General features: G+C 37.4%; 1 protein-coding gene across 1 annotated transcript; it reads right to left on the bottom strand.

Annotated features, from left to right (window-relative positions):
* Positions 1-1,871: 1,871 nt before the first annotated feature.
* LOC127963040 (transcriptional repressor scratch 1-like) lies at positions 1,872-11,021 on the bottom strand. The gene is made up of 2 exons (XM_052562703.1): positions 10,460-11,021; positions 1,872-7,167 (listed from the first exon to the last, which is right to left on the bottom strand). Exons 1-2 carry the CDS (start codon positions 10,596-10,598, stop codon positions 6,383-6,385), a joined length of 924 nt encoding a protein of 307 aa, XP_052418663.1. The 5' UTR covers positions 10,599-11,021; the 3' UTR covers positions 1,872-6,382.
* Positions 11,022-11,779: the final 758 nt, after the last annotated feature.

The following is an 11,779-nucleotide window of genomic DNA, read 5'->3' as shown; positions in this document are numbered from 1 at the left end:
TCCAGCCAAACTCCTTGATGGAGCACTTTACTAATAAGAATAATGAGAAGCTTCTAAAATGTGAAGTGTTGGGAGGCGTCTGGGAGCAGGATTGAGAACCACTGAGCAGTTTCATTGTGTTTTGGTCAATATCCAGATGTACAAGTGAGGGAGAGTCAGGGGAAGATTCGGTGCTCTTATCTCTTAAAGGGTAATCAGTAACTACTGTAGCTTACTAAATACATCCATGGCCAGAGCATATGCACACGCATATTTGCATATACTAGTGACACCACGCGGATTTCATCATGTGAAGGCACTCAACAACTGGAATTCTCTTTTTACATTGTTCTCGTTTCTTGTATTAGGAACAGTGATAGCAAATAAAACCTCAGCATCATGTGGCAGTAAAGGGTAAAGCTCAGTAGGACAGCGTTTTATCAGGGCTCTTCACAGAGAGTTGAGTGGTTTAGGGTTGCATGTTCAATATTGCAGATGATGGTGTTTAATAATTTATTTTTATGAAATCTAATGGCAGCATCACCACAATAAGACTTAAGTTACACTAACCTCTTTATTCAGAGTGATACTCACTACTAAACCTGGACCAATGTTTTATTCCTTCATAAGGAAAATATGTGCATAACGGTCTCTAGCTATGTTTGTTTAATATAGCAAAATGTATGAGAGGTAATGAAATAATTACATAACATTACAATTTAAATATCAATTTAATTCTACTAAATGGAATCACTCACAAAAATAGAGTCTAGTACCCACAAAAAACAAAATTATTTTACTTGTAAGTTTATATTATTAAGGGGACTTCTTAGGGCAGAAAGGAAGGGTCTAATCTAATAAAAGGTTCACTCAAAATGAATTACATTTTTATAAAATCAGTTTTATAAAAAAATAAATAAATAAATAAAATATGGCTTTGGTATGCTGATAAAATGTAATTATACAACCGTAATCAGTACTGGTTTAAGCAGCGGCTCAGGGTTTGAATTTATGAGTTGATGTTAAGGTAAATGTTTACTAAATGTGTTAATGGATGGATCATTTTGTACTAACTAAGTGTAACAGTTTGTAACCAAAATAATCCTAATCAATGTTTATGGAATTTATGACTCTGCCGAACAAGAACCGAACATATCCTATATTTAAATTTTTAGAAGCACCAGTTAATAAATATAGCAATGTCATCCATTAAATCAATTAGTCAGGCAGAAACCAAAGCTGTACTAAAACACTGTAGGACAGTAAAGGACATCATGGTCAACTCGAGTTTCCGGTTTCTTGGACATCAGTCCTCCTCTGTCCTGATGACAGTCTCTCTCCCCCTCAGCATCAGTAATCGCTCTCATTCAACTCGTGAGTGCTGCATCTTGGTAAGGCCAGAGTGTAACATAAAATCAATGTTTCATTAACATTTAATGACTTGGACTGCCTTAACAGCACCAGGACCGATGCATGTGCGCCAGGTTTCACAATGACTTTAGCTGCTGACTTGATTACAGTTTGAATGTTCTTCCGATGATAGTTGCAGCACTGATCCTTGTAGAAAAAGCTGATCCCAGATCAGCAGCACTATTGCTGAGATGTGTTGGCATTGTCAGGGAGGAACACAGGACTGAGTCGCTTATTCATTCTGATTTGTGACTCTGTAGTCTTGTGTTTGGGATCAGAATTTAACAGTATCTGTCTAACAGTAAGAGGAACAGACTACAAGCACCATTCTGCTAATGCAGGGGTTTTAAGCTGGGGTCAGGGGTCTGTGAGTAGGATCTAAAAGCTCTAAAAGCATCTAAAAGCACTTTCAGTGTACGTTTCATACGTTTCATTTGAGAGAAGGTAAAACATCTAGCCAAATAAAAAAAGAGGCAACAGACTGCTTGTGCTATTGATTTTATTGTTCATAAACATCACTATTGGCTTTACCCTTAATAACAGGCAAAATGTAATATCAGAACTGGAAAAATCTGTACGGTTTTACACAGGGAGGCAGGAAGATAGAGAGAGAAGGCAAGGGAAAAGAAGAGAGACAATCTGAAATCTCTCAAGGACCATATGGAGGGCTGTGAGTTGCCTACCATATGCTGAAGGCTTTTGTCATGGAAATAACTCTTGATTTTTTTGGCACTTCATATTATTGTTCAGCCAGGCTGGGCACTTCCACAAAAGAAAAAGAAAAAACAGGAGAGAAAAAAAAGTGACCAAGACAAAGAAATATGTGTAGATCCTGGTGAACAGAGAAAGAATGGTTAACATTGTTAATATTGCTGGTAGCTACAGCAAGTAATGAAGTCCCTGATCCTCCTGTTCAGCCTGTCCGGGGTTAAACGGCTCAGAAAAGGTAAAAGCAAAGGGATCTGCTCGCATGCGGTGTCTCATTATTGCTGAGATCTATATACATACATATTTACACTTGCTTCAGGAAAAACAGGGCAAAAAGCATTCACTTTCTCATTCTCTTCAGTTATCTCACATATCTGAATATTTGTGGAAAAAAGATTTTTCTTAAAACAAAGAGATGGTGGTAGTCCTTTGGAATAGTATTTAAAAGAGCTCATCTACATTACATCAAGCTTTGCATAATTAGAATTGACTCTGAATTCAAGCCTTATTACAGATGGATATTCATTACTAGTCTGGTGATTCTTCATAGCTGTGGGTGTGTCAGAAATATGAGAGGATGATTTAGGGAAAAAAGCAGGGTGAATGTCCATTAAGGTCAGAAATATATAGGATTTGTAGCAAGATACCACAAAATGTGCTCTAGATATTTAAAATAAGAGGACACATTTCTACATGATCTGTTAGATAACATTTGTAAATTTTTTTCAAATTGGCTACCATTGAAAAGTACGATTTCTCTTAGTCTCATTATTTGAACAATAAGACTGTAAAATTTTTTATTGTGAAATATTTTTACAATTTAAAAGAACTAGCCTATTTTCTATTTAATATAGGCCTATTTTCAGATGTCATTTATGATGGCAAAGCTGAATTTTCAGCAGCCTTATTCCAGTCTTCAGTTTCACTGTTGAAAACAGTTAATATTGCTGCTTAATATTCTTGTTGAAGCCATGATATATATTTTTTCAGTATTCTTTGACGAATATAATGATTGTTTATTGAAATAGAAATCATTTGTAAAATTATGAATGTCTTAAGTGTTATCTTTGACCAGTTTAAACCCCACACCTTTGAATGGTAGTGTGTATGTATGTGTATGTGTGTGTATGTATATATATATATATATATATAATATATATATAATATTCTACTTTATTGGTCTGTCTAGAATAAGGTACTATGAAATAAGATGTCATGTTATCTTATGTATTTATTAAATATTTGTAATGTTTTATGTTAACATTTTAAATAGTGATCACCATTGTAATCATTCTACCAGTGATCAAGTATACACCTGAAAATTTCAGTTTCAGCAGGTGCATTTTTTAATAGTTGTTATTATGTTTCTGACACTGATGTCCATCAGCAATGAGTGTGAAATACCATGAAGAACCTTGCTAGGACATGTAGAGACACAGCGTGCCAATGTATTAGGTCAGGAATGGGTGGAAAAGAGGCAAAGAAGAGAAGAAAAGTGGGAGGAGAAACTCATTATCCATTCCCCACAGGTTTTGGCCCATTACTGAGATTGTGGCATACTTTTTTTTACAATATGCAAAATGCTGACAGAGCCTTTGGCTGGTGCTGCTCGACCTTCCTCACAAGGTTAAACTCAGACTCAGTTATGCTCTCAGACTACTGTCTGTCCAGCAACACCTGTTTACCCTTTAGTGGAGTGGACACAGCTTCTTTTTACTCTGACATGAGCTGCATCATATATGCTGATGCATATTGTCCTATGCGAGGTTTCTCATGATGGTGCTAAATTTAATTTTATTATAAAATAAGCAGTTTCGTTTCCGCTTTTTCTGCTTCACAGGAGAGACAGCAAGGAGACAGTTGATTTACACTGTCGCATTCTGATTGCACATCTCATCCTTTCATCTCCAAACATCTTTCAGATCTTTATTATGCAGGCAGCGGCACATTGGCGCCATATGCTCAGCTATTTCCATCAATGCTGCCATTAAGCCTCTATTTTGTTTCATCTCTGTCCTGAACCCAGCACTCTTTTCTCCCAAACAATGAATAATCCATCCTGATTGGCCATTCTGGGGGGGTCATTATTTCTGGGTCTAGGATTTGGGACTTCTATTTTACATGTCACTGAAATTCTAATAAAAGCTTATTATAGCTTATGATGGGATTTATTTGGACAGCTAAAGCCAAATACATGAAATATGTCATGCTCTGGGTTAGTCTTTTTATAATTGCATTCAAAACTATTGCTGAGACATAAGACAGTTATATTAAGTCTGTGATAATAGTAAAAAGTCTGTTAGAAAAAGGCTTATTGCTGCTGATTTTCTTATTAAAATGTATTTTTAAATGTTTTACATTTGTAAGTTCAAAAAGAACAGGAATTGTATTATCTGTCGAGTTCGTTTTGCACTTTGAGGGATATATTTATTAATTAGTGCTGTCAAACGATTAATCACGATTAATCGCATCCAGAATAAAAAAAAAATTGTTTATGTAATATATGTGTGTGTACTGTGTATATTTATTATGCATATATAAATACAAACATATACAGTATATATTTTGAAAATATTAACACTTATATATTTATATTATTCAATTTTATGTTAAATATAAATATATATTGACATATTTTTCTTAAATGCATGTGTTTGTATTTATAAACAAATACACACAGTACACACACATATATTAATTACATAAACAAAAAATAATTTTGGATGCGATTAATCGCGATTCATCATTTGACAGCACTAATATTAATGTATGTTTTGTTGGTTTTAGCATATAAAAGATTTCTTGATAACTAAATTGTTTAGCATTTGGCAATGAGATGAACTGTGATGTCACAAATGTGGGTGGAGTCACACACATCATACTGTATGTAGACATTCTGGATGGTCTTAGCAAGAAATGGAGTTCTAGAAACGACGAAATGGAGAGAATGACCTTTGAGATATTAAGGAGTTTTTTGTTTATTGCCCTACATTGACTGCTTACAGGACAGCTTTGATTATACAAGTTGCTGTTCCTAAGAAAAATTATTGCCCATTAAACAAAGCATCACACCTGAATTCATCTGCTTTCAAACACTGCATACCATCCCTCTAAAAAAAAAAAAATAAAATAATAAAATCCCTCTACAGCTGAATCATGCATATAAAGATTTTCATTAAAGAGCAGCATCTTAAAAGGTCAACGGCAGTTCAGTATCCAATAACACAGAGAATAATCAACCAAATAAATAAATAAATAAGTAGATAGATAGGTGCATAAATAAATAAATACACATGAAATAAATAAGAAAATGAAAATAGTGCATTAATAAATACATAAATACTCAACAACAATACTGGAATGGTAGAAATTAGGTTTGTGTGATGGGTGCTTTAAGAGCGTGGAAAGAGCAGAGGTTAGAGGTCATACCTGCCTCTGGGTGAGGTATTCATGGAGCAGGAAGACAAGGGGCGGAGCTCCAGGCATCTGAAGCACATGCAGTCTGTTCTAGTGTGAGGAAGCTCAGCAGAGCGAGCAGAGATGTTGTTGAAAGTCCCTGTCGTCTGTATTTTGAATGTTTCGAATGTTTGGAGATGATTGAAATGTTTAGTTTTGAGTGCTGTTTCCTCCGTATGGTAAACACAGAGTGATGGTCGCTCTCCTCACATAGTTACTGGATATGATTGGCAGAATAAATAAATAAACAAATAAATAATGGAACCTAGAAACTGCAGGAAACACTGAATATAAAAATAACAATTATAAACAAAATACCAAAAGTGTAACAAAAGTTTGTACCTTTTCAGAGGTCTACAATCTTTTTTTTTTTCTTTTTTGCAAATGCTGTCGTTATTCACATTTTCATAAAAAGTTTGTGTTGGCAGTTGCAAAAGAATTCAAAATAAAAGAGCAGCATAAAAATACAAATTGATTTCATTGCTCAAAAAGCACAAACCTGTTGCTGTCCTTTTTTTTATGTCTTTTTATGATTTACTATAAAACATCAGGAATCTAAATATTATTACTATCATTATTAATAGTATTATGTTCATAAAAATTTGCATGCCAGGCCTCATAATTGTACGCGTCTATATGAGAGGGTCTTTTTTTTTACCAAAGAAAAAAATCCAGCATCTATTCATTATTGTCTTCTTCTTATTGGATTGGTTTGGTTTTTTTTCTTGGTGAAAATATTGCTTTATAAAAAAGGGAATGTGGGGTCTGTGAAGGGAGTCTGTGGGGGGTTTTTTGAAAGCGTTGACTCATCTTCATCTTTTCTCTTTTGTTAAATCTCGGAGCCAGACTCGTCCTCATCTCCGGAGCCTCTGAAGCAGGCGGACTCGTAGTGCTTGTTCAGGTAGGACTTCAGGGCGAAGGTCTTATTGCAGCGCTTGCAGCGGTAGTGTTTGAAGGACGAATGCGTCTGCATGTGCGCTCGTAGGTTGGACCGATCAGCGAAGGCTTTCCCGCAGTGGGCACAGGCGAAGGGTTTTTCTCCTGTATGTGATCTCATGTGCCCCTGAAGCAGCCAGGGCCGGCTGAAGGCTTTGCTGCACACATGACATTTGTGCTTGAGGTCATGAGTGAGGATGTGCATGGCCAGAGCCGGCATGGACACGTAAAGCTTGTTGCAGGTGGGACACTTGCGTGCCATCTTGCTGTCAAGGCTGCGGTGGGTCTGCTTGTGTCGGCTCAGGTTGGATGAAGTGGCGTAGGTCTTTCCGCACTCGTTGCAGCTGTGTCGGGGACCTCCGTTGTTCACCGCCGCCACTTCTTTCTCGTCATCGGCAACTTTACTTTCTTCTGCGACCTCTCCCTTCCTCCTTGAACGGCCGTCAGATATGAAGAATGCATCCATGGTGTATCCCTCGCTGAGAGATTCGCTCTCACTACTGAAGTATTCGCGGGCCGTGAGGCCAGATTGGGGGCTGTCCGGGTGCTCCAGGTCCGGTTGGCAGTACTCCCCTCCTCCGCTGCTGACTGGGGAGTACAGTGGATCTGAGCTTAGCTTCATGTCGGCCTGCTTCTCCTCTGTGTATTCAGAAGAGCTGATGTAATCCTGGATGTAGCCTGCAGCAGAGCAGAGAACATGAATAGGTTATTAACTCATTGACCTAGGGTGTAAAGCAATTTAAGACACAGATGAAGTACATCACAGACACAACTGACACAACAAAACAGAAGTACAACAAGTACAATGACAGATTTCTTTAATGGCAACTGTTTCCATGAAGAACCTTTAACATCCATAGAACATTTCCATTCCAAGAAAGGAAGACAAACAGTTCTTTTGATTATTAAAATGTTCTTCACACAAAGGAAAAAATGGTTCTCTTAAGCACCAGTCACTGAGAGGATCTTTCATGAACCCAAAATAAAGTGGCATTGCTGCGAATGTTCCCCTTTTGGAAACTTTATTATTAAGAGTGTAAATACCTGTTTCAGTGATATAGTTTATTTGGTGGGAACCAATTTTCTCTACAGGTTTTTTTTATTTATTTACAAATAACTTTTTAAAAAAAAAATTTATTCATTTATCCATTAATTTCTTTTTATTAATTTGACATAAAATTACTTATTATTTCAACATTGCAATTTTGTTTTCACAATATATGAACTCTTAGCTCACAATTGTGACTTCACATATTTCAATGTGACTTTTGTGTCTCAGATGAGAGTTTGTATGTCATAGTATGGTTTTATATCTCACAATTGCGATGTTAATTTCTGTTTTTAAACTTGTTTATTTTTGCTATGAGGTGCAACTGGGCTTCTATAGTGTCTCATTCATGAAAGTGTGTGTGTGTGTGTGTGTGTGTATGTGTGCGTGTTTGTGTGTGTGTGTGTGTGTGTGTGTGTGTGTGTGTGTGAGAGAGAGAGAGATTGAGACCCAAAGGGTCTTAACATGGTTAATGGCTAATTAAGCAGGTTAACTGTGGTGGAAGCATAAGTGTCTCTCAAGGAGATAAAGAAGCCACTCTGACTCCCTTTTGCTTTGATGCGATTATCAGAGGTCTTCTTTAGAGTTTTGTGTTTATTTGTCCACTATGCACGGCATAAGCTGTTAAAAGTGGAAGTAAAGAGAGGCTGACATTATGAATGGATTTAAACCATTTCAAGGAAATCTGGACTTTACGAAACACTTTCACTTCTCTCCAAAAGAGAACCGAAGCTCTTTCCCAGATTTCAAAACCTGGAAATTCTTCCAAACACTGAAGTATATTACAAATGTGTTTCCTAATACAGGACATCTCATTACCTTTCTATCTGCTGAAGCAAATAAACTCCCTCCTAACTTCTCTAAACTGATTATGGAGCCCTCTGATCATGAAGAGCGAGTCTTAATGCATCGTGAGAGTCATTCATGAGCTGCTAAAAGGATTTCTGGCAGCCGTGGGGCTCAGACGCATTTATTGCCATTGGAATTCCACCGACACAAAACACCTTCCAAGGTGCCATGTCTTCAACAAAATGTTTATAATTAAATCTGTGTGCTAAAAGGGAAACCCGAAAGGCATTTAATGCAGTGCAGTACCTGTGTAAGCTAGTTATACAGTGAGACTAAAGACAGCAATGAGCAATAAGGTCGCAGCTGGCCATGAGAAAGATCAGCAAGATCAGAGAGACTGAGAGGATGCTATTTGGGATATGTAACTAAATTGTCCACACGTTGTCTTAGGGGTTTTTCAAAATCATATTTTCTGTCAGAACATCTGACTATAGGTATTGTTACTGTGCTATTAGCAAAGAAAGAAAGATGCTTACACAGTTTAAATAAATAGCATAAATAATCTGAATATAACTATAATCTAGTAATACACTCAATAATATAAAATAAGTCATTCAGTAATGGAATATTCCTAATAAGATAACAATATCATTATTTTTATGATTATACAGCACCAAGTTTGAAATAATAGATATGAACAGAATTAACTAGATAGAATTAAATAATATGAATATAATTATAATTCAACTGATAATATGATAAACTATTCATAATTGAGTAGTATTAATAGAATCAACAATACTTGTAGAAACCATGACATTTTGATGTGACATTTTTTAGGGTTATATTATTGGCTGACAGGAAGGTTGGAGTTGTTTGTCCTTTGTTTAAAGGACCTTCAAGATGCTGCAAAAATGTCTTATGTATAATATTTTATTACAGGAACTGTATGCAAATTATTATACAGAACCATAAGGGGGAAATTATTAATATGCCTAAAATAAAGAATGAATGTGTGTTTCCGATATTGTTATTGCCTATGAAAATACAATGCAATCAAATTTAATAACAGCATAAATGTAATTTTAATAGGAGCAGCACAGCTTTAAAAGTTAATGTAATCTTGCAATGACCCCAAATCAGATAAACAGTCTGATGTGTTTTTTGTTTTTTTGTAACAGGTGGGAAGATATCCCTCATGTCTTATCTCATTTATCTGTGAAAAACACTAGGGCAGGACAGAGAGAGCCACACATCTGCTGTTGAAATCTGTCTGTGAGGACACAAGACTCTCTGGACTCCCTTTAGTCTCTCTAGAATAACCAGTTTAGCTCAGCCTGTCCCATCATGTCCGCTCAGGGATGCTGGGCTTTACTCTGTGTGCATGATGCTATTTGCCCTATTGTGTGTGTGTGTGTGTGTGTGTGTGTGTGTGTGTGTCCTGCTCCTGCATCATGTGACAAAAGTCAGCACTGCCTCCAGCTTCTCTTTCTTTTCATCTCCCTCATTCCCCTTCTAGCCGTACAGTACATTCCTCGGATGTCTCCAGTGGCGTCAATGATGGCTGAAACCCTACCTCCTCCTCCACCACTTAGATTCGTGTACCCGGAAGCAGGAGAGTGAAAAAGAGAAATAGTGAGATGAGGCTGAAAAGGAGGATGGGGGAGGAGAGTGAGAAAGAGAGAGTGCTGCTGGGAGGGGGGAGGGTTTGGACCGAAACTCAAGGGCAGTATCAGCTAAGGACAAACACATCAGCCCCACAAAGCATGGTGTTAGCGTTAGCATTAGCTGTTACACACAACAAACTGGTATCAAGCCCACTTCATATGGCTTTATTCGTATAAGCTGATTGCGCTGCATGACCTGATTTGTGTCGGCATGAGTCAAAAAAACAAAAATAAACCAAGTCTGGGGGGCACAATGAAGGACAGGGCTTGGGGTGAAAGGATGTAGGCTTTTACGGATTAGTTCGCGACAGAAAGGAAAGCTTTATGTAACATCTGTTGGACTCTACGCACAATGTTGGAAACACACTACAGATATTTTTTGTAAGCTAACCATTTGGGAACATCAAGCACATGAAGTGAAGCTACTGTATCTGTATTTAAAAATATATTTAGGTATCACACTCACCATTTTGGCAAAGCCGGACGCCCAGGCTGGAGCGAGAGCGTGTGAAGGAATCATTGAGATGATGATGGTTAGATGCTGACACGGGAGACGAGGAGAAATCATCCAGTTTGATTTTCTTCACCAGGAATGAGCGAGGCATGGTTCACACACGGTCGCACAGACGCACCAGAAATCCTTCACATCGGCCGCAGACAGAAAAAAAACCCTGGTGAAAAATCGTCCTGAATGAAATCCAGTGTATAAAAAAAGATCCACGTCCCAAAAAAAAATAAAAAACAGTGACTACATAAAGAAAAAATGAAGAGCACGCAGGAGAAGAGAGAGATGTCTGATGGTACAATACTGTGTGTGTGTGCCTTCTACTGTACACACACACACGCGCTTACGCTGCTGAAAAAAAGAAAAAATTCACTTGTTCAGCACTGGATAGCTCCTGGCCTGCAGTGGAGGCGGCAGAGAGGAGGAAGAGAGAGAGAAGAGAGAGAGAGAGAGAAGAAGACAGAGAGAGGAGAGACTGAGAGACTAGCTGAGATCAGCAGTCAGGCAGGTTTTATAGAGGCAGACGGTGGGAGTGAGATCAGGTGGTACATCGCAATGGAGCTGCTCAGCATTAATCCATCAAATATCCCTCGGGACACACATCACATTACTACTGAAGCGTCTGTGCGTTCACACACGCAGACAGACAGACCCCCCTCTGATACGCTCCCTCCCCTTACCAAGCGCCCCCATTCTGTTAGAGAGAGAGAGAAAGGGAGAACGAGAAGGAAAGGCCTGAAATGTCACAGTCTTAAAAGGAGTTGATACAACAACCAGCGTACATTCTGTTCGGTTCCGTTCCGCATCTTCTGTCCCGTCTGTCTCGCTGACAGTCACGTCAAACACTGGCGAGCTGTACTCACTTCATTTTTCTTCTGTAAATCTGCAGTGTCAACTACCATTTGTTTGTCTTTATGTTTATATGCTTTTGGCAGGAAGCAGTGCATTTATGTGTTTTCTGGGTTTTGAACCCATGACCTTGCCATTACAAACACAATTATTATATATCTAACTCAATGCTAGCTTTTATTTACATATTTTTAGGTTTCATTTTAATTTGTTTTAGCCATTTTGTGTTTCTTATATAGATTTAGTTCATTTTTGTTTCAATTTTAGTTTTAATAAATTAAGTTTACAGTACTTTAGCATTTCAGTTATTTGTCAAAGCAACATTTCTCCTTTTTATTTAAGTTTTCCAAGTTTAAGTATTATTATATGAAAGTTGTTTTGTCTAAGCTTTATTTCAATGTAAAGTTTTAGTTATTAATAACAACAATGTTC

This window comes from Carassius gibelio, chromosome B8 (genome assembly GCF_023724105.1).
Source record: "Carassius gibelio isolate Cgi1373 ecotype wild population from Czech Republic chromosome B8, carGib1.2-hapl.c, whole genome shotgun sequence".
NCBI lineage: Eukaryota > Metazoa > Chordata > Actinopteri > Cypriniformes > Cyprinidae > Carassius > Carassius gibelio.
The sequence above is the reverse complement of the archived record's forward strand: the minus strand, read 5'-3'. Positions and strand labels throughout refer to the sequence as shown.